The sequence below is a fragment of the Vicia villosa genome, linkage group LG4 (assembly GCF_029867415.1).
Source record: "Vicia villosa cultivar HV-30 ecotype Madison, WI linkage group LG4, Vvil1.0, whole genome shotgun sequence".
NCBI classification, from domain to species: Eukaryota; Viridiplantae; Streptophyta; class Magnoliopsida; order Fabales; family Fabaceae; genus Vicia; species Vicia villosa.
The window spans coordinates 146,801,331-146,824,853 of NC_081183.1; the positions used below are offsets into that span (position 1 = coordinate 146,801,331).

General features: G+C 35.9%; 1 protein-coding gene across 1 annotated transcript; it reads left to right on the top strand.

Moving 5' to 3' along the window:
• The first annotated feature begins 18,668 nt into the window (after positions 1 to 18,668).
• LOC131599883 (uncharacterized) lies at positions 18,669 to 22,267 on the top strand. Its single transcript, XM_058872125.1, has 2 exons — positions 18,669 to 19,198; positions 21,355 to 22,267. Exons 1-2 carry the CDS (start codon positions 19,125 to 19,127, stop codon positions 22,187 to 22,189), a joined length of 909 nt encoding a protein of 302 aa, XP_058728108.1. The 5' UTR covers positions 18,669 to 19,124; the 3' UTR covers positions 22,190 to 22,267.
• The last annotated feature ends 1,256 nt before the right edge of the window (positions 22,268 to 23,523 follow it).

Consider the following 23,523-nt stretch of genomic DNA (forward strand, 5'->3'; position numbering starts at 1 on the left):
AAGCCTTTCGGACGAGTCCATTACGTCCTGAAAGGGACTTGACAGACTCATTTCAAGGCACTTCACAGACTCCCGCAGACATCCCAAGTCGGAAGCCTTAATGGAGGCCATCATCCAGGGGAAAGATGAGTCCCTCAGAGCGTATATTGAAAGATTTAACAAGGAGGTCGTCCAAGTGTCCACCACAGCCGACATGAAAAATATCTTCTAGAACGGGGCCTCCGACCGAGTTCCGATTTCGCCAAAGCCGTAGGCATAGAGACGCCTGCCATGTTAGACACTTTCTTCCTCAAGGAACAAGCATACATCCAGTACAAAGAGAAGGAAGCCGCCCACGCAGTTCGGAATTCCAGGCACGAGGAAAATTCCAAGAGTGCCCGACAAGAGGAAGGCTCTCGCCGGGGAGCCGATAAAAAGAAAGAAGACAAGAATCGAGACGCTAAAGACTACAAGGGCCCGACGGGAAAGTTTCGGGAATATACCCCTCTAAATGCATCTTGGAAACATATCTTGACCGAATGCAGATTAGCACTTCAATTTTAAATGAATAGCGGAAATCACATTTAGTTGATTTTAAGAATTCACTTCTTATGCTAGCAATTTCTTCACTAAGAGACTTATTGTTATTTTATAAGAATTCCAAATAATTCTTAAGATCAAATAATGTGATTTCTAACATCTCATTTTCCTTAGAGATCTTAACACTAAGCTTAAACAATTTATTCTAAGATAAAGAAGTTATCTCACAGTTTTATTCTTTGTCAAGATACTTTCAAATAAACATGTCCACCCTTTTCGGGCATACTTAATGATTTATAAAGAGATGCCTCATATGAATCTTCAGAGGTATTGTTCGGGATGTTTTCGAATAAGTTCTTGCTTGAATCTTAATTTTTTTCTCTTTAGGAAATTTCAAAGATTATGCTTGATGAAGCTCTTCCATCATTTCTCCTTTCAAAGATTATACTAACTAAAGCTTCATCATCATATCCTATTTTGTTGGATGAAGCTACTTCAAATATTCCACTTGATGAAACTTTTTCATCATTTCTTCTGGATGTAGCTTCCTCATCACACTCATTGGATGATGATTCTTTGGATGCTCGCTCATCTATCCAAATTGTTCGTTCGAAGAAGCAACAAGGGTTATTTCTAATTCTTATTCTTTGAAAGAATCTCTTTATTAAGTTAATAAAAAATCTTCTAAATTTATTCCTTCATTATTCAATAATTGAATCAAATTGTTGAGCTTTTCAAGGATTTATTTTTTCCTATATTTTTTTTTGAATGTCACAAACACAACCATATCTTGATTTGTAAATTAGATCACATTTCTAATTCCAATTCTTAACTCTTAGATACTTTTCATAAAAAAGTTCTAATATATTTTCCAAGGTTCCTAATGGTTGAACACCCTATATAAAGATAACTTTCACATTCATTTGATATGTTTCAACTTCCCCTCTTACTTGTTACTTGGAGAAATTCCATAAATCATTTCAAGAGTGTACCACACTTTCTTGATAGACTCACAAGTAAAAGCATAAAAAACCACCTTGAGACTTAAATCATTTATTAGAAAATGTTTAACTTTAAAATCAATTTTGACTTTTCTTAAATCCTCTTCGGTCTAATCAAAATCAGGTTTATTTACTACCCATTCATTAAAGGAAAATCTAGGAATAAACGAACCATTGTTTAAAATATCGCACATTTCAAAATTGTTAACTTTGATAAAAGTTTCAAATATTGCTTTCTATAAGTCAAAAAAATCATCATCAAAAGGCGAAAGTGTATTCATGAAAAGACCCTTGTTAAAAACACAAGTGTTTGTTGGACATGAGACTTGAAACACAAGAGGGGGGGGGGTTTAATTACGTTGGAAAGAAAATCCAGTTTTTAAACAAAATATTTTACAGAAAACAAGGTTTAAAACCTTTTTGTAAAATATAAATAGTGAAAGCATTGATAAGTGCCAAAATGTTGTTATTTTGAGTATATAATTGTGGCACTTATCGATTCTATTCATTCTGATTTTGTAATAAAATCCCCACTTTTGTGTATATATCCACATTATTTAGTTTTTATATGTTTTATATACCGTTTAATAGTTTTTCTTTTGTTTTTATAGGTATTCATGTTTATTGGAGCCTCGAGGAATAAAGTGTCGAAGGCACGGCTCCGATTGCGCGATTTTGGATCAAATAAGCAAGTTTTGTGCAGAGAGCGCCGCTGAGCGGCGTGTAAGCGCGCTTTCCAGGGGCGAACCAAATTTCCCTGGCCGCTAAGCGGCGGGTCTGGCCGCTGAGCGGAGGCCTGTTTACTGTTCTTGATATTTTTGTAATACGTGTAGTCCGCTAAGCGAGATTTGGCCGCTAAGCGGCCGTAGCAGAAAATGTGTTTATATTTCTTCATTTGAACCATTTTAGGGTTATGGTTTTGGAGAGTTTTTGGTTCCAACTCCATCATTTTCATTCTTAGATTAGGATTAGCTTAGAAAACAACACTGGGTCATGCACTTGGAAGATCGGAGGTGGATTTCTCATCAACCGGAGCTGACAACCCGCGAAATGTTTGGTTTATCTCTTCTATTCTTTGTGTATTTCTTTTGTGTTGGGTTTGTTTGTAGAGATACTTGAATCTTATGTATATTTACCGATTATAATGTTATGTTTAACTTGCTTTACAAATCTGTGTTGATATTGTTCTGGATTTTTGCTCTGTGCTGGAGATTTGAGTTGCTTTAGAGATAAATTGCTTGAATCTTTATCTAGAATGATATTCTGTTGGTTCTGAACTCTAGAGATAGATTTAGAGCTAGCATTCACTGTTTGTATCTGTTCTTAATGCTTTCGTGTTTAAGCGGCGCGCGAGAGATCGCCGACGCGAGAATACGGATGTTCTCGCAGCTTCGCGTTAGAGATAACCTTAGTTGTGAGATGATCTCGTTTGTGCTCCAGAGATGGACGCTTATGTGAGAGATACGTGATGACATAGATGAGTATCGTAGGTTGAGTATAATGGGTTGGTAAGTGTATGTTTGTGAAGAGTGAATATATTTACATTCCTGATAAGTTATTTCTCTTCTAAGAATGTGTTTATTCTTTTACTGTCTATATCTTTGTTTACTTTTTGTTCATTCAATCTCAAGCTCGAAACCGTAGAAACTGTTGAATGGCATCTCTCCATCTCTGTGGACGATAATTCCTGGATCAATATTTCCAAATCTTGTTTGTTGCTTGCCCTATACTGCATTCAACAAAATGGCGCCGTTGCGGGGGATGGTTGTGATTGCATCGCAATAGTTTTCGTGATTTTGAGCTTTGTATATATCGTATATATTGTATAGTTTCACTTGTATATATATTTACTTGTACATGTTTACTTGTTTATGTTCACCATATAAGTTTACTTGTATATGTTACATATAAGTATACTTTTATTGGTGAATGTTGGTGAAACATGTTGATCTCGGATGAGCTCTTTAATACCAAATCTTCACTTTTCAACTTGTGAATCCAACATTCACTAACTTTTCTCTTTTTGTATGATAATAGTTGTTTGTGTTCCATACTTGTGCATATGTGTTGGTTTGTGTACATAATTGTATACTTGCGTATTCTTTTATGTTTGTATAATTGTTGTATATATTTGTACCTGTAACGTTTGTTGAGTGTTTGGTTAGGACACTTTCTTTAGGTTTGTGCGGTGAGACATTACCATGGCATGACGGGAGGAAGCTACTTTCCAAACACCAAAACAATAAAGGCGTCGAGCTAACGACGTAAAACAAGCGCTTGTTGGGAGGCACCCCAACGGTTGTAAATTTTTGTCTATATTTCAGTATTTGAGGTATTTAGGTGAAGTGGAGGAAAATTGGAACAAGTGTTTCTGTTCTGATTTTTCTGGTTTTTCTGTCATCCGCTAAGCGATGACAGTAAAATTTTGTTTTTCTGCTTTGTACCAGTGGGGTTCCCATTCCACTTGGTTCACTCCTTTTCTCCACTTTCACCAAGGTTATTTAGTAGTAGATATTAGTGTTATTTTTCTAATTCTTTTGTTGGTTGTTTGTACTCAAATTTTGTTCGGTGATTCGAAGATTTTTGAGGTGATTTTCCAAAGCTTGAGTGTTTCAACTTGCGGATGTATGGTAGGATATTATTTTTGAAGTTGTATCATTCAAGGTATTCATTTATCGCTTTCTATAGCATAACATGTTTAGGAAACTTTTCATTTGTACAATTACCATACCATTCATTCTTTTGCATTACTTGCTTGTTGATTGAATCACTTTAGTTCCCAAACCATAAATGTGAGGAAGCTTTCCATTGTTTACATATGCTGGAGGCCACAATCTTTGTTTTAACTGGATTTTATTATGCTTAATCTTTTGTTTATGTTGATTTTATGAAAGCATGAAAAGGATCAAGGCATTTTGTTTCATTTTGAGCACAACTACCAAAATCAAATAGTCATTTCACCTTGTGAGTGTGTGATCATTTGTTAACCCTTTTGAGCTTTTTGTCAATGTCCATGTTGTTTTTGCTAAATGCTTATCTTTGAGTGTTTAGTTGTCATTTTTGCATGGATGATTGATTCTTTGTTTTCTTGAACCCTCAACCATGATTTTTGGTATGAATTTTTACCTTGCCTTAGAAAGTAGGGAGTATTCATATGATGGTGTGGTTGAATTCAAGTTGGGGAGAGAAAATGATTATGTACTTATTTGGTTGTTGCTATGAGGTTGAAAAAGAAAAAATGTGAAAAAAAAAAGAAAGAAAAAAATGTGAAAAAGTTTTGAAAAAGAAAAAGAAAATAGAAGTGAATAATTGTGCTAATAAGTATTGTGATTGGTTTGAGAAACTTGTGGTTAAGGAAGAAGTTTAATCGAGATTTTGTTGTTCGAATCTTTGGTGGATTGATCACTCCCTTAGGTTTAGGCAAGTTTTTGTTTCGATTAGCCTTAGGACTTATCCATTGTTTGTTAACCAAGCCACATTACAACCTTGAAAAGTCCTTGTGATTCTTGCTTTTATATCTTCAATGTGATTTTTGGATGAATGCATAATTTAATCTTTTGTTTGCAAGATTGTTGGATGAGTGTTAAAAGTCCTTCACCTTTGTGTGTTCTTCATCCATTGATGAATGTTTGCTAGGTGTGATTCATGATGTGAGCATGTATTGGTTTAGAATGTTTTGCATGATTTTTGTACTTAGGATTAGTTTCATTTACATGTTGTCGTTGTAGGATAGTGGTAAGTATTTACTTTGTTTATACGTTTTTGTATTGAGCCATACATTTGTTTTTGGTTTTCAAAACTTGTTGATTCACAATTCTTTGGCTTATTGCTTTTGATTCTTTGATTTATTTGACATTGTTTGAGGACAAACAAAGTTTTAAGTTGGGGAGAGTTTGATAAGTGCCAAAATGTTGTTATTTTGAGTATATAATTGTGGCACTTATCGATTCTATTCATTCTGATTTTGTAATAAAATCCCCACTTTTGTGTATATATCCACATTATTTAGTTTTTATATGTTTTATATACCGTTTAATAGTTTTTCTTTTGTTTTTATAGGTATTCATGCTTATTGGAGCCTCGAGGAATAAAGTGTCGAAGGCACGGCTCCGATTGCGCGATTTTGGATCAAATAAGCAAGTTTTGTGCAGAGAGCGCCGCTGAGCGGCGTGTAAGCGCGCTTTCCAGGGGCGAACCAAATTTCCCTGGCCGCTAAGCGGCGGGTCTGGCCGCTGAGCGGAGGCCTGTTTACTGTTCTTGATATTTTTGTAATACGTGTAGTCCGCTAAGCGAGATTTGGCCGCTAAGCGGCCGTAGCAGAAAATGTGTTTATATTTCTTCATTTGAACCATTTTAGGGTTATGGTTTTGGAGAGTTTTTGGTTCCAACTCCATCATTTTCATTCTTAGATTAGGATTAGCTTAGAAAACAACACTGGGTCATGCACTTGGAAGATCGGAGGTGGATTTCTCATCAACCGGAGCTGACAACCCGCGAAATGTTTGGTTTATCTCTTCTATTCTTTGTGTATTTCTTTTGTGTTGGGTTTGTTTGTAGAGATACTTGAATCTTATGTATATTTACCGATTATAATGTTATGTTTAACTTGCTTTACAAATCTGTGTTGATATTGTTCTGAATTTTTGCTCTGTGCTGGAGATTTGAGTTGCTTTAGAGATAAATTGCTTGAATCTTTATCTAGAATGATATTCTGTTGGTTCTGAACTCTAGAGATAGATTTAGAGCTAGCATTCACTGTTTGTATCTGTTCTTAATGCTTTCGTGTTTAAGCGGCGCGCGAGAGATCGCCGACGCGAGAATACGGATGTTCTCGCAGCTTCGCGTTAGAGATAACCTTAGTTGTGAGATGATCTCGTTTGTGCTCCAGAGATGGACGCTTATGTGAGAGATACGTGATGACATAGATGAGTATCGTAGGTTGAGTATAATGGGTTGGTAAGTGTATGTTTGTGAAGAGTGAATATATTTACATTCCTGATAAGTTATTTCTCTTCTAAGAATGTGTTTATTCTTTTACTGTCTATATCTTTGTTTACTTTTTGTTCATTCAATCTCAAGCTCGAAACTGTAGAAACTGTTGAATGGCATCTCTCCATCTCTGTGGACGATAATTCCTGGATCAATATTTCCAAATCTTGTTTGTTGCTTGCCCTATACTGCATTCAACAAAATGGCGCCGTTGCTGGGGATGGTTGTGATTGCATCGCAATAGTTTTCGTGATTTTGAGCTTTGTATATATCGTATATATTGTATAGTTTCACTTGTATATATATTTACTTGTACATGTTTACTTGTTTATGTTCACCATATAAGTTTACTTGTATATGTTACATATAAGTATACTTTTATTGGTGAATGTTGGTGAAACATGTTGATCTCGGATGAGCTCTTTAATACCAAATCTTCACTTTTCAACTTGTGAATCCAACATTCACTAACTTTTCTCTTTTTGTATGATAATAGTTGTTTGTGTTCCATACTTGTGCATATGTGTTGGTTTGTGTACATAATTGTATACTTGCGTTTTCTTTTATGTTTGTATAATTGTTGTATATATTTGTACCTGTAACGTTTGTTGAGTGTTTGGTTAGGACACTTTCTTTAGGTTTGTGCGGTGAGACATTACCATGGCATGACGGGAGGAAGCTACTTTCCAAACACCAAAACAATAAAGGCGTCGAGCTAACGACGTAAAACAAGCGCTTGTTGGGAGGCACCCCAACGGTTGTAAATTTTTGTCTATATTTCAGTATTTGAGGTATTTAGGTGAAGTGGAGGAAAATTGGAACAAGTGTTTCTGTTCTGATTTTTCTGTCATCCGCTAAGCGATGACAGTAAAATTTTGTTTTTCTGCTTTGTACCAGTGGGGTTCCCATTCCACTTGGTTCACTCCTTTTCTCCACTTTCACCAAGGTTATTTAGTAGTAGATATTAGTGTTATTTTTCTAATTCTTTTGTTGGTTGTTTGTACTCAAATTTTGTTCGGTGATTCGAAGATTTTTGAGGTGATTTTCCAAAGCTTGAGTGTTTCAACTTGCGGATGTATGGTAGGATATTATTTTTGAAGTTGTATCATTCAAGGTATTCATTTATCGCTTTCTATAGCATAACATGTTTAGGAAACTTTTCATTTGTACAATTACCATACCATTCATTCTTTTGCATTACTTGCTTGTTGATTGAATCACTTTAGTTCCCAAACCATAAATGTGAGGAAGCTTTCCATTGTTTACATATGCTGGAGGCCACAATCTTTGTTTTAACTGGATTTTATTATGCTTAATCTTTTGTTTATGTTGATTTTATGAAAGCATGAAAAGGATCAAGGCATTTTGTTTCATTTTGAGCACAACTACCAAAACCAAATAGTCATTTCACCTTGTGAGTGTGTGATCATTTGTTAACCCTTTTGAGCTTTTTGTCAATGTCCATGTTGTTTTTGCTAAATGCTTATCTTTGAGTGTTTAGTTGTCATTTTTGCATGGATGATTGATTCTTTGTTTTCTTGAACCCTCAACCATGATTTTTGGTATGAATTTTTACCTTGCCTTAGAAAGTAGGGAGTATTCATATGATGGTGTGGTTGAATTCAAGTTGGGGAGAGAAAATGATTATGTACTTATTTGGTTGTTGCTATGAGGTTGAAAAAGAAAAAATGTGAAAAAAAAAGAAAGAAAAAAATGTGAAAAAGTTTTGAAAAAGAAAAAGAAAATAGAAGTGAATAATTGTGCTAATAAGTATTGTGATTGGTTTGAGAAACTTGTGGTTAAGGAAGAAGTTTAATCGAGATTTTGTTGTTTGAATCTTTGGTGGATTGATCACTCCCTTAGATTTAGGCAAGTTTTTGTTTCGATTAGCCTTAGGACTTATCCATTGTTTGTTAACCAAGCCACATTACAACCTTGAAAAGTCCTTGTGATTCTTGCTTTTATATCTTCAATGTGATTTTTGGATGAATGCATAATTTAATCTTTTGTTTGCAAGATTGTTGGATGAGTGTTAAAAGTCCTTCACCTTTGTGTGTTCTTCATCCATTGATGAATGTTTGCTAGGTGTGATTCATGATGTGAGCATGTATTGGTTTAGAATGTTTTGCATGATTTTTGTACTTAGGATTAGTTTCATTTACATGTTGTCGTTGTAGGATAGTGGTAAGTATTTACTTTGTTTATACGTTTTTGTATTGAGCCATACATTTGTTTTTGGTTTTCAAAACTTGTTGATTCACAATTCTTTGGCTTATTGCTTTTGATTCTTTGATTTATTTGACATTGTTTGAGGACAAACAAAGTTTTAAGTTGGGGAGAGTTTGATAAGTGCCAAAATGTTGTTATTTTGAGTATATAATTGTGGCACTTATCGATTCTATTCATTCTGATTTTGTAATAAAATCCCCACTTTTGTGTATATATTTACATTATTTAGTTTTTATATGTTTTATATATCGTTTAATAGTTTTTCTTTTGTTTTTATAGGTATTCATGCTTATTGGAGCCTCGAGAAATAAAGTGTCGAAGGCACGGCTCCGATTGCGCGATTTTGGATCAAATAAGCAAGTTTTGTGCAGAGAGCGCCGCTGAGCGGCATGTAAGCGCGCTTTCCAGGGGCGAACCAAATTTCCCTGGCCGCTGAGCGGAGGCCTGTTTACTGTTCTTGATATTTTTGTAATACGTGTAGTCCGCTAAGCGAGATTTGGCCGCTAAGCGGCCGTAGCAGAAAATGTGTTTATATTTCTTCATTTGAACCATTTTAGGGTTATGGTTTTGGAGAGTTTTTGGTTCCAACTCCATCATTTTCATTCTTAGATTAGGATTAGCTTAGAAAACAACACTGGGTCATGCACTTGGAAGATCAGAGGTGGATTTCTCATCAACCGGAGCTGACAACCCGCGAAATGTTTGGTTTATCTCTTCTATTCTTTGTGTATTTCTTTTGTGTTGGGTTTGTTTGTAGAGATACTTGAATCTTATGTATATTTACCGATTATAATGTTATGTTTAACTTGCTTTACAAATCTGTGTTGATATTGTTCTGGATTTTTGCTCTGTGCTGGAGATTTGAGTTGCTTTAGAGATAAATTGCTTGAATCTTTATCTAGAATGATATTCTGTTGGTTCTGAACTCTAGAGATAGATTTAGAGCTAGCATTCACTGTTTGTATCTGTTCTTAATGCTTTCGTGTTTAAGCGGCGCGCGAGAGATCGCCGACGCGAGAATACGGATGTTCTCGCAGCTTCGCGTTAGAGATAACCTTAGTTGTGAGATGATCTCGTTTGTGCTCCAGAGATGGACGCTTATGTGAGAGATACGTGATGACATAGATGAGTATCGTAGGTTGAGTATAATGGGTTGGTAAGTGTATGTTTGTGAAGAGTGAATATATTTACATTCCTGATAAGTTATTTCTCTTCTAAGAATGTGTTTATTCTTTTACTGTCTATATCTTTGTTTACTTTTTGTTCATTCAATCTCAAGCTCGAAACCGTAGAAACTGTTGAATGGCATCTCTCCATCTCTGTGGACGATAATTCCTGGATCAATATTTCCAAATCTTGTTTGTTGCTTGCCCTATACTGCATTCAACAAAATGGCGCCGTTGCGGGGGATGGTTGTGATTGCATCGCAATAGTTTTCGTGATTTTGAGCTTTGTATATATCGTATATATTGTATAGTTTCACTTGTATATATATTTACTTGTACATGTTTACTTGTTTATGTTCACCATATAAGTTTACTTGTATATGTTACATATAAGTATACTTTTATTGGTGAATGTTGGTGAAACATGTTGATCTCGGATGAGCTCTTTAATACCAAATCTTCACTTTTCAACTTGTGAATCCAACATTCACTAACTTTTCTCTTTTTGTATGATAATAGTTGTTTGTGTTCCATACTTGTGCATATGTGTTGGTTTGTGTACATAATTGTATACTTGCGTATTCTTTTATGTTTGTATAATTGTTGTATATATTTGTACCTGTAACGTTTGTTGAGTGTTTGGTTAGGACACTTTCTTTAGGTTTGTGCGGTGAGACATTACCATGGCATGACGGGAGGAAGCTACTTTCCAAACACCAAAACAATAAAGGCGTCGAGCTAACGACGTAAAACAAGCGCTTGTTGGGAGGCACCCCAACGGTTGTAAATTTTTGTCTATATTTCAGTATTTGAGGTATTTAGGTGAAGTGGAGGAAAATTGGAACAAGTGTTTCTGTTCTGATTTTTCTGGTTTTTCTGTCATCCGCTAAGCGATGACAGTAAAATTTTGTTTTTCTGCTTTGTACCAGTGGGGTTCCCATTCCACTTGGTTCACTCCTTTTCTCCACTTTCACCAAGGTTATTTAGTAGTAGATATTAGTGTTATTTTTCTAATTCTTTTGTTGGTTGTTTGTACTCAAATTTTGTTCGGTGATTCGAAGATTTTTGAGGTGATTTTCCAAAGCTTGAGTGTTTCAACTTGCGGATGTATGGTAGGATATTATTTTTGAAGTTGTATCATTCAAGGTATTCATTTATCGCTTTCTATAGCATAACATGTTTAGGAAACTTTTCATTTGTACAATTACCATACCATTCATTCTTTTGCATTACTTGCTTGTTGATTGAATCACTTTAGTTCCCAAACCATAAATGTGAGGAAGCTTTCCATTGTTTACATATGCTGGAGGCCACAATCTTTGTTTTAACTGGATTTTATTATGCTTAATCTTTTGTTTATGTTGATTTTATGAAAGCATGAAAAGGATCAAGGCATTTTGTTTCATTTTGAGCACAACTACCAAAATCAAATAGTCATTTCACCTTGTGAGTGTGTGATCATTTGTTAACCCTTTTGAGCTTTTTGTCAATGTCCATGTTGTTTTTGCTAAATGCTTATCTTTGAGTGTTTAGTTGTCATTTTTGCATGGATGATTGATTCTTTGTTTTCTTGAACCCTCAACCATGATTTTTGGTATGAATTTTTACCTTGCCTTAGAAAGTAGGGAGTATTCATATGATGGTGTGGTTGAATTCAAGTTGGGGAGAGAAAATGATTATGTACTTATTTGGTTGTTGCTATGAGGTTGAAAAAGAAAAAATGTGAAAAAAAAAAGAAAGAAAAAAATGTGAAAAAGTTTTGAAAAAGAAAAAGAAAATAGAAGTGAATAATTGTGCTAATAAGTATTGTGATTGGTTTGAGAAACTTGTGGTTAAGGAAGAAGTTTAATCGAGATTTTGTTGTTTGAATCTTTGGTGGATTGATCACTCCCTTAGATTTAGGCAAGTTTTTGTTTCGATTAGCCTTAGGACTTATCCATTGTTTGTTAACCAAGCCACATTACAACCTTGAAAAGTCCTTGTGATTCTTGCTTTTATATCTTCAATGTGATTTTTGGATGAATGCATAATTTAATCTTTTGTTTGCAAGATTGTTGGATGAGTGTTAAAAGTCCTTCACCTTTGTGTGTTCTTCATCCATTGATGAATGTTTGCTAGGTGTGATTCATGATGTGAGCATGTATTGGTTTAGAATGTTTTGCATGATTTTTGTACTTAGGATTAGTTTCATTTACATGTTGTCGTTGTAGGATAGTGGTAAGTATTTACTTTGTTTATACGTTTTTGTATTGAGCCATACATTTGTTTTTGGTTTTCAAAACTTGTTGATTCACAATTCTTTGGCTTATTGCTTTTGATTCTTTGATTTATTTGACATTGTTTGAGGACAAACAAAGTTTTAAGTTGGGGAGAGTTTGATAAGTGCCAAAATGTTGTTATTTTGAGTATATAATTGTGGCACTTATCGATTCTATTCATTCTGATTTTGTAATAAAATCCCCACTTTTGTGTATATATTTACATTATTTAGTTTTTATATGTTTTATATATCGTTTAATAGTTTTTCTTTTGTTTTTATAGGTATTCATGCTTATTGGAGCCTCGAGAAATAAAGTGTCGAAGGCACGGCTCCGATTGCGCGATTTTGGATCAAATAAGCAAGTTTTGTGCAGAGAGCGCCGCTGAGCGGCATGTAAGCGCGCTTTCCAGGGGCGAACCAAATTTCCCTGGCCGCTGAGCGGAGGCCTGTTTACTGTTCTTGATATTTTTGTAATACGTGTAGTCCGCTAAGCGAGATTTGGCCGCTAAGCGGCCGTAGCAGAAAATGTGTTTATATTTCTTCATTTGAACCATTTTAGGGTTATGGTTTTGGAGAGTTTTTGGTTCCAACTCCATCATTTTCATTCTTAGATTAGGATTAGCTTAGAAAACAACACTGGGTCATGCACTTGGAAGATCAGAGGTGGATTTCTCATCAACCGGAGCTGACAACCCGCGAAATGTTTGGTTTATCTCTTCTATTCTTTGTGTATTTCTTTTGTGTTGGGTTTGTTTGTAGAGATACTTGAATCTTATGTATATTTACCGATTATAATGTTATGTTTAACTTGCTTTACAAATCTGTGTTGATATTGTTCTGGATTTTTGCTCTGTGCTGGAGATTTGAGTTGCTTTAGAGATAAATTGCTTGAATCTTTATCTAGAATGATATTCTGTTGGTTCTGAACTCTAGAGATAGATTTAGAGCTAGCATTCACTGTTTGTATCTGTTCTTAATGCTTTCGTGTTTAAGCGGCGCGCGAGAGATCGCCGACGCGAGAATACGGATGTTCTCGCAGCTTCGCGTTAGAGATAACCTTAGTTGTGAGATGATCTCGTTTGTGCTCCAGAGATGGACGCTTATGTGAGAGATACGTGATGACATAGATGAGTATCGTAGGTTGAGTATAATGGGTTGGTAAGTGTATGTTTGTGAAGAGTGAATATATTTACATTCCTGATAAGTTATTTCTCTTCTAAGAATGTGTTTATTCTTTTACTGTCTATATCTTTGTTTACTTTTTGTTCATTCAATCTCAAGCTCGAAACCGTAGAAACTGTTGAATGGCATCTCTCCATCTCTGTGGACGATAATTCCTGGATCAATATTTCCAAATCTTGTTTGTTGCTTGCCCTATACTGCATTCAACAAAATGGCGCCGTTGCGGGGGATGGTTGTGATTGCATCGCAATAGTTTTCGTGATTTTGAGCTTTGTATATATCGTATATATTGTATAGTTTCACTTGTATATATATTTACTTGTACATGTTTACTTGTTTATGTTCACCATATAAGTTTACTTGTATATGTTACATATAAGTATACTTTTATTGGTGAATGTTGGTGAAACATGTTGATCTCGGATGAGCTCTTTAATACCAAATCTTCACTTTTCAACTTGTGAATCCAACATTCACTAACTTTTCTCTTTTTGTATGATAATAGTTGTTTGTGTTCCATACTTGTGCATATGTGTTGGTTTGTGTACATAATTGTATACTTGCGTATTCTTTTATGTTTGTATAATTGTTGTATATATTTGTACCTGTAACGTTTGTTGAGTGTTTGGTTAGGACACTTTCTTTAGGTTTGTGCGGTGAGACATTACCATGGCATGACGGGAGGAAGCTACTTTCCAAACACCAAAACAATAAAGGCGTCGAGCTAACGACGTAAAACAAGCGCTTGTTGGGAGGCACCCCAACGGTTGTAAATTTTTGTCTATATTTCAGTATTTGAGGTATTTAGGTGAAGTGGAGGAAAATTGGAACAAGTGTTTCTGTTCTGATTTTTCTGGTTTTTCTGTCATCCGCTAAGCGATGACAGTAAAATTTTGTTTTTCTGCTTTGTACCAGTGGGGTTCCCATTCCACTTGGTTCACTCCTTTTCTCCACTTTCACCAAGGTTATTTAGTAGTAGATATTAGTGTTATTTTTCTAATTCTTTTGTTGGTTGTTTGTACTCAAATTTTGTTCGGTGATTCGAAGATTTTTGAGGTGATTTTCCAAAGCTTGAGTGTTTCAACTTGCGGATGTATGGTAGGATATTATTTTTGAAGTTGTATCATTCAAGGTATTCATTTATCGCTTTCTATAGCATAACATGTTTAGGAAACTTTTCATTTGTACAATTACCATACCATTCATTCTTTTGCATTACTTGCTTGTTGATTGAATCACTTTAGTTCCCAAACCATAAATGTGAGGAAGCTTTCCATTGTTTACATATGCTGGAGGCCACAATCTTTGTTTTAACTGGATTTTATTATGCTTAATCTTTTGTTTATGTTGATTTTATGAAAGCATGAAAAGGATCAAGGCATTTTGTTTCATTTTGAGCACAACTACCAAAACCAAATAGTCATTTCACCTTGTGAGTGTGTGATCATTTGTTAACCCTTTTGAGCTTTTTGTCAATGTCCATGTTGTTTTTGCTAAATGCTTATCTTTGAGTGTTTAGTTGTCATTTTTGCATGGATGATTGATTCTTTGTTTTCTTGAACCCTCAACCATGATTTTTGGTATGAATTTTTACCTTGCCTTAGAAAGTAGGGAGTATTCATATGATGGTGTGGTTGAATTCAAGTTGGGGAGAGAAAATGATTATGTACTTATTTGGTTGTTGCTATGAGGTTGAAAAAGAAAAAATGTGAAAAAAAAAAAGAAAGAAAAAAATGTGAAAAAGTTTTGAAAAAGAAAAAGAAAATAGAAGTGAATAATTGTGCTAATAAGTATTGTGATTGGTTTGAGAAACTTGTGGTTAAGGAAGAAGTTTAATCGAGATTTTGTTGTTTGAATCTTTGGTGGATTGATCACTCCCTTAAATTTAGGCAAGTTTTTGTTTCGATTAGCCTTAGGACTTATTCATTGTTTGTTAACCAAGCCACATTACAACCTTGAAAAGTCCTTGTGATTCTTGCTTTTATATCTTCAATGTGATTTTTGGATGAATGCATAATTTAATCTTTTGTTTGCAAGATTGTTGGATGAGTGTTAAAAGTCCTTCACCTTTGTGTGTTCTTCATCCATTGATGAATGTTTGCTAGGTGTGATTCATGATGTGAGCATGTATTGGTTTAGAATGTTTTGCATGATTTTTGTACTTAGGATTAGTTTCATTTACATGTTGTCGTTGTAGGATAGTGGTAAGTATTTACTTTGTTTATACGTTTTTGTATTGAGCCATACATTTGTTTTTGGTTTTCAAAACTTGTTGATTCACAATTCTTTGGCTTATTGCTTTTGATTCTTTGATTTATTTGACATTGTTTGAGGACAAACAAAGTTTTAAGTTGGGGAGAGTTTGATAAGTGCCAAAATGTTGTTATTTTGAGTATATAATTGTGGCACTTATCGATTCTATTCATTCTGATTTTGTAATAAAATCCCCACTTTTGTGTATATATCCACATTATTTAGTTTTTATATGTTTTATATACCGTTTAATAGTTTTTCTTTTGTTTTTATAGGTATTCATGCTTATTGGAGCCTCGAGGAATAAAGTGTCGAAGGCACGGCTCCGATTGCGCGATTTTGGATCAAATAAGCAAGTTTTGTGCAGAGAGCGCCGCTGAGCGGCGTGTAAGCGCGCTTTCCAGGGGCGAACCAAATTTCCCTGGCCGCTAAGCGGCGGGTCTGGCCGCTGAGCGGAGGCCTGTTTACTGTTCTTGATATTTTTGTAATACGTGTAGTCCGCTAAGCGAGATTTGGCCGCTAAGCGGCCGTAGCAGAAAATGTGTTTATATTTCTTCATTTGAACCATTTTAGGGTTATGGTTTTGGAGAGTTTTTGGTTCCAACTCCATCATTTTCATTCTTAGATTGGGATTAGCTTAGAAAACAACACTGGGTCATGCACTTGGAAGATCGGAGGTGGATTTCTCATCAACCGGAGCTGACAACCCGCGAAATGTTTGGTTTATCTCTTCTATTCTTTGTGTATTTCTTTTGTGTTGGGTTTGTTTGTAGAGATACTTGAATCTTATGTATATTTACCGATTATAATGTTATGTTTAACTTGCTTTACAAATCTGTGTTGATATTGTTCTGGATTTTTGCTCTGTGCTGGAGATTTGAGTTGCTTTAGAGATAAATTGCTTGAATCTTTATCTAGAATGATATTCTGTTGGTTCTGAACTCTAGAGATAGATTTAGAGCTAGCATTCACTGTTTGTATCTGTTCTTAATGCTTTCGTGTTTAAGCGGCGCGCGAGAGATCGCCGACGCGAGAATACGGATGTTCTCGCAGCTTCGCGTTAGAGATAACCTTAGTTGTGAGATGATCTCGTTTGTGCTCCAGAGATGGACGCTTATGTGAGAGATACGTGATGACATAGATGAGTATCGTAGGTTGAGTATTGTCATACCCCAAAATTTGCCCACATATATTTACGATGGCCACTTTATTACGAATAAAAGTGATGGGGCGTTTGGTAAGAGTGTAAGGTTTGCGAGCGCGAGCTCCCGAGTTTGAATCCCATTTACTGACATTTTTTTTCTTCTTTTATTTAGTTGCTAACTCTAGTTTTAATTTTAATTTTTTCATTTATATTCAAAAATCAAAAAAATAAGTTTTTTAATAATTTAATTTTAATTTTCGTATTTATTAATTAAGCAATTTAAAAAAATATTTATTTTTTACTTTTTGTCATTTTATGCACTTTTTAGTCAAAAAAATTCAAAATACAAAAATATTTGATTGATTTTATTTTAGGACAGTTTTTATCAAAATAATTATAATTTGAAGATCAAATCAAATTTGATTTCAAATTTTAATTATTATTGATTTTATTTTATTTTAAGTTTAACCTAATTTTGTCTTATAAATACTAATCTTATTCTCTAACTTGAGGGACGAATCCTAACCTAACCAACACTCTCACGTTAACCTCTCACAACAAACTTTGAAACCACTCTTTCACGTAACATTCCTGCAGCAATTCGTCAACTTTTAGTACCACAAAGAAGACAAAATTTCAAGAATCAAAGTAAATATACAACATTGGCCTTTTTTAATGAAACTCGGTCTAACCGAGTCGGATTCGAAGAACAAGGTTTCTCACAGCCGTGAACCTGGCCATCACTCAACAAAACTGTAACCGTAAACCAACGCTTCATCATCACGCAAGCAGACAACAAGAAGCAATGTCCCTGGAAAAATTCTCCTTTAACTCCACAACATGATTAATTCAATTACAGAAAAAGATCTCTTCACCAAGGTACATCAATAACAAACTGAAAAATGATTGATAACAATATTTCTTGTTGTTTTTCAGGATAGACGGGAAGAATAAGAGGCAAATCGGTGAGCTGCTAATGATACCAATCGGAGAAGATGATCCACGCTGATTAACCGACACTCAAATCGGCATCTCCGACGAATCCGCAGCTTCATCAACGATCAACACTTCGTAACGGATACGCTCACGGCAACACAACATCACTGGCGCTGTTAGAGAGAATATTAAGGAAGCAGAAGAAGCACAAAGTCGTTACCGCCGCGGACATCGTCAATCAAAAGCGGGATCGAGATTGAATCGCTGTTCATACCGGAAGTTTCACGCTACCGCCGAATCCACCGGTGACGCTCACAGCCTCACGCTTAGACCACCCGCAGACCCTCAACCGCCACCAGCTCCGCCGCACCGCATCCTCAAGCCACCGCGAAGGGGGCGAAACCGGATCCAGCCACTCTCTCCGACGAACGCGACAATCCTGATACCAGTCGTATAACTCCACTGCCATCTGCAGGTAAGCCATTTTATTTCAGATTTTATGATGTTGTTTAGGCTTGATTTAACTATTAGGTGTTGAAGTTTGTGGTTTGAGAAGAAAGAAGAATTCTTCTTTTTGAAAAAGAAAGAAGAAGATATGTGTTTTACGGTTTCACCGAGGCATTGAGTACTGTATATTATTTTGTTTTCTTAATTCTCCTTTTAACCAATGCCACTTGTCACTATGTTCTCGGTCGGTAATGGTAAAGTAAAAAAAATTAAAGAGATAGCATACAGAGTGCTACGTCTTTCCCTTGCCATATCTAATGTTAGTTTTTCTTTTTTTTTGTTCAATTTTAATTAGAATTTAGAATTAGGTTCTTCTAGGAATATCAATTGGGCCTAAAGTTTATCACCTCTTATTTACACACTATTTTGTTTAATTTTGTTATCTAATTTAAGTTATTTAACTACAAAAAAAAAAAAAAAAACATTGTTTTTAATACTACTTAACTTTTGTTAAAATTTAATATGGATTTCTAGATTTTCTAATTTTGTCCATACTTTATACTTTTCTCATCTATTATTTTTACGCGTCCGTACTAACACCTTCTTGTTTTTGCGAGGTACTACCATCGTGAGTATTGGATTGTTTTGCAGAATTCATAGCTTGTGCATGCTTCAGAGTTCCTCCGACTGCAAACCATATCAGATCAAATCAAAAGCTAAGTCCTATTTCGTATTTATTTTAAATAATCATTCTATTTTGTTTTTATCAAATCAGGGTTAAATTTAATTGCCATTGAATTAGCCATACACTCTGCTTCCTATTATTTCTTCTGTCAATTCTTAGATGATCAGAGTCAATGCTTCATACTCGAGGCAAACCTTTGCCCACCAACCCTGTCAGGGCGAATGCCAAGCTAAGTACTCTTCATTCATTTACTTTTAATTTCTTTATTCTTTTGTTTTTTTAGAGTTAATAAAGTTTGCCTCCGAACCTGATAATGCACTCACCCTCTTTTGTTTGCCATTTTTCCCACCTTTTCAGGGTTTGTCAAATGCCAAAGCTACGCCATGGGTAACCCTAAACCCTAAATATTTTCTTGTTTTCTTTTATTATTACTTGTGTCAAACCCTGATAAGGGATCCGCTGGTTACAATTTCCCGCCCCCTTTATTGCTTTATATTATTGTGTGGTTAGTAATTTAGGGAGTGCAAGATTGTAATTAACCTAGAATCACTAATTTACAAGATAATATATTGAATTAACCACGTGATTGTTGCACACACACACCCTTTTGGGGTAACCTCTCTGTTGCCTTGTTGCCTGTTGCCTGTTGCCTTTGTGTTTTTGCAGAATAAGCTATGTCCCTCGAATTTGAGGATACCTCAGCCCTGCTGCCTCGATAATAAAAGGTCATGCGACCCTAAATGATGCTGCCTTCGATACACAATTATGACCTCGACCCTCGGATGTTGCCTACGGAAAATGGCTGAGGTATCTTCTGGTTGCCTAACGAAAAATGGCTTATTCTGATCCTTGCCTTAGATTACCTGCCCTTCTATGGCATGGGACAGTCTTATGGCAAAGGATGCTTCGACGACCCTTCAACCTCCAAACGAAAGGCTTCCTGCCCTCTTATGGCAAGGATAGATCCTTTCATTCTGAAAGGCTAAAAAGAGACCTATCATCTGAGTTTAAGGTAATTGCCCCTAATTGCCTTGCGATGCTCATCTTTAATATTCTTTCTCACAATTCTTCGAAAACTGGCTACGCTCATTTACGAGCTAAAGTCCACTTTTTCCTCTTTCATCTACATTTTCTGAAAACGAGCAAGCAAAGCAATTAAGAGCCCATGGAAAACCATGGATGCAAAGGGTGCCTTACACCTTCCCTTTGCATAAATTACCCCCCGAACTTAGATTTCTTAAAAGGTTTTTTTCTGTTTCTTTTTGCCTTTCCGAATATTGTTTGGATAAAATAAAAGTCGGTGGCGACTCTTGCTTACCGCGACATTTCGATCGATAAAAAGTCAGTTCACCGTATTACAGAACTGGCGACTCTGCTGGGGACTTTCCGATAAAAGAGGGGTTACCTTAAAAGTTTAGGATTCACTTAAATGTTTTCTATTGTTTGTTTTGTTTGTTTTATTTTTCAGGGGCGTTTTGGGAAAATTAAAGGACGAATCCTATTCCCGGATTCAAGAACACCTAAGTTTAGGAGTGGCATAGTCATGGCGACCTCTTTCACATATGTGGGAGATGAGTCAATATGAAGTTCACACTTGAGTTAGGACTCCATAGCATATGCACACCTTTCTCAAATGAGGGAGGTCTATGTATGTGTCTGTGGGTGCGCCGGAGCTCAAGGACCTTTAGTTACCCTTAACCCATCCTGGCCTTTAGGAACGTAGTGGGGGGACTACTCTTGACAAATGTTAAGAACTAGTCGCTACCCGATGCTACAATTCAGATAGGTTCTTTCTCAAAGTATCATTGCATGGTGCGAATGCATCATGTCCGAGGGTGCTTTAGAAGGGCTGACAATTCTGGATAACTTGTAGAACCCGTTGCTGAAATCTCCTTATCCATAGAAATACCCTTGGGAAGGACACCTGATCAGACTCCATGCAAGCCTTAAGTCAAAAAATTGTGTGACTTGTGTGACTTGTTTGTGTTTGCTACTAACCTTTGTTCTTTGCAGGTTTTGTTAAAAGGACGTGTTTGCCCTTACTATCTCACACTATGCCTAATGAATTGCATTCGCATAACATTCATGACATCATGACATCATAAGCATAACATGATTTAACTAACCCTTTCAAGGATCTTAGGGATTTAGGGCACACAATTTCAGGTGCCCTTATCAAAGGTTGATCTCCTAATCAAGGGGCAAGAGGATTTACTTCCCCCTGGCCACATACCTTCCAATTCAGAGATCCAGTACCTATCAAGGGGCAAGAGGATTTATTTTCCTCTGGCCACGTATCTTCAAATTCAGAAGTATCCTGAATCAGAGGCGATGACCCACTCGATATGGTGAGCTTGATTCTTAAAGAAGGACGCTTAAAAATGAAAGCCAAGGTTCTTCAGACGAAGCTGTGACTGATTAAATTCCTAAAGTTGCTAACTAAATTCCTTAAAGATCCTTGAAAACATTTCATTTGCATTCATAACATTGCATAACAGGTTTCCTATGATGGGTTTCTCATCCTTCCTCGCTGTTTATTTCAGCATCATGAATCTCGAACAATCAGTTAAAAATCTCCAAGCTCAGAACAACCAATTCCAAGAGATGATCTTTAACTTGGCCAAGGGGCAAGAAGAACTAAAGGCACTTCTGATCGAGAAGGAGGAGGATCAACATAGGCAACAAGATGGTCAAGGTAAATGGAAATCCAAACCCAAGCGATTATTCACTCCGTTGCACATGCCGATGTCTCAAGTTCTGCAACAACTGCTCAATCAGAACTTGATAACTCTATTGCCTCCATATTCATTGCCTACTAATCCCGCTCCTGGGTATAAGTATCATGCGAGATGTGCTTATCATTCGAATAGTCCTGGTCATGATACAAAGGATTGTGGACCGTTGAAACACAAGATTCAAGACTTAATTGATGAAAATATCATTGACTTCGACTCACCTGAAGAACCTCGCATGACTAAGGTTGTGTACAATCGGAAAGGTCGCAACGAACACAATCAATCTGTGAGGACATTTCTGATCTCTACACCAGTTCCACAACAAAGATGCAAGTCAGATACACCTAGGCGTCAATTCACAAAAATCAATATGACGCTGGCTCAGGCATTACGACACTTGTTGAAGTTAGAGTTGATTACTTTGAAGGACCCTCCGAAGAACCCTAGTACTTCTTATTCTCGTTATAATCCTAATGCAAGATGTGCATATCACTCTAATAGTCCTGGACATGACACTGACAATTGCTGGACATTGAGGAACAAGATTCAAGATATGATCGATGCTGGTGAAATTGAATTCCCTCATCCCAAGACCCCCGCAGTGATCAATGCTCCCATTCCTGGTCACCACAAGATTGATTAATGTTTAGAAGGATGAACTTTTTAGATCATTAGATTCACTCTCATTTGCAATTTCTATTCTGTTTGTTTAAACACTCCAATTATGATAGACATTATTTGTTTTAATAATCATCATCAGTGCATTGCATATGTTTGTCTTGAATAAATTATTTCGCTATCACTCTTTTTAAATTATGTCGTTACTCTGCATATGTTTTGTGATACTCAACTCCTGCTAAGCTGTAAGCCTTTTAAGGGAGGATGACGAAAACGATACCGCAACTTCATACAGTATACTTTTGAACGGACTATGCTGACGATGTACAGGCATTGTTTCAATTCCTAAACAGTGGAGATATAAGGATGCTAATCCCTCGTCAACCCCTTTGAGCCTAAGGCGTAGGAGTTTTATTTCTTGAAAATTCAAAATCTTTGATTATAACCTGGGGCAGGGTAGTTCTCAGTTAATTTGGCTGTGCATTCTATTTTAAGAGAACCATTCAGTACACCTTTCAACAAAGGTTTCAATCATAAACGTTCGACCATACACATCAAAGAGGTGTTGGAGATGTCAATCAAAAGACAATGATGGTTCATCAATCATCAAGCAACGCAGTCAATATCTTTCAAAAAGAAAAAAAAATGAAAAAACATATATACAAAGAAAAGCCTGCTAAGTCAAAAATCAAAAAGAAGACTTAGGCAAAAATCAAGGCATCTCGCTGACTGTAAGCTCAAAATAGACAGTTCAGGCAAAAGTTAGGGATATCAAAAAGATGAAAAAGAGAGAAGTCAATAAATTCTTGAACAACTCAAAGTTGTGACTACCAAAAGGAAGAAGTGACTGCCATCTCAAAAGTTCTCTTTGTTTGCGAACCATCAACATTATCAAAGGCGCAAATCCAAAAGTCTCTTGGAACCTGAATGCATAAGTCGAACCAACTGAGCTTAGGAATGAAGAACATCATAAAGAAGGGGATGGGTATAAATAAACTTTGAGCCTTTATCTTTTGTTTCTTAAAACCGTGAACCAAGCCACGTTACAACCCTTGAAAGTCCTAACTGAAGCATGGTTAGTTCGAAAGCATACTGTCACCAAAAAGGTATCCCGACTCCTTAAGGTTTACTAAAATGCTGAGTAGATATTTCGCTTCTACAAAAAATAGCATGTTTTACAAATATCACGCTTTCACATCTCTTGTTTTAATGTTTTTTTAAAAACTCAAGACAAACGTATGCATTGCATCTCATGAATTCATTATTAAACATATTCTGCTACGTAATTTCAAATGTTAGCATCAGAATAAATTTGCACAGGGTATGGCTAATGACTGAAAGTTATCCCGACAAACAAAA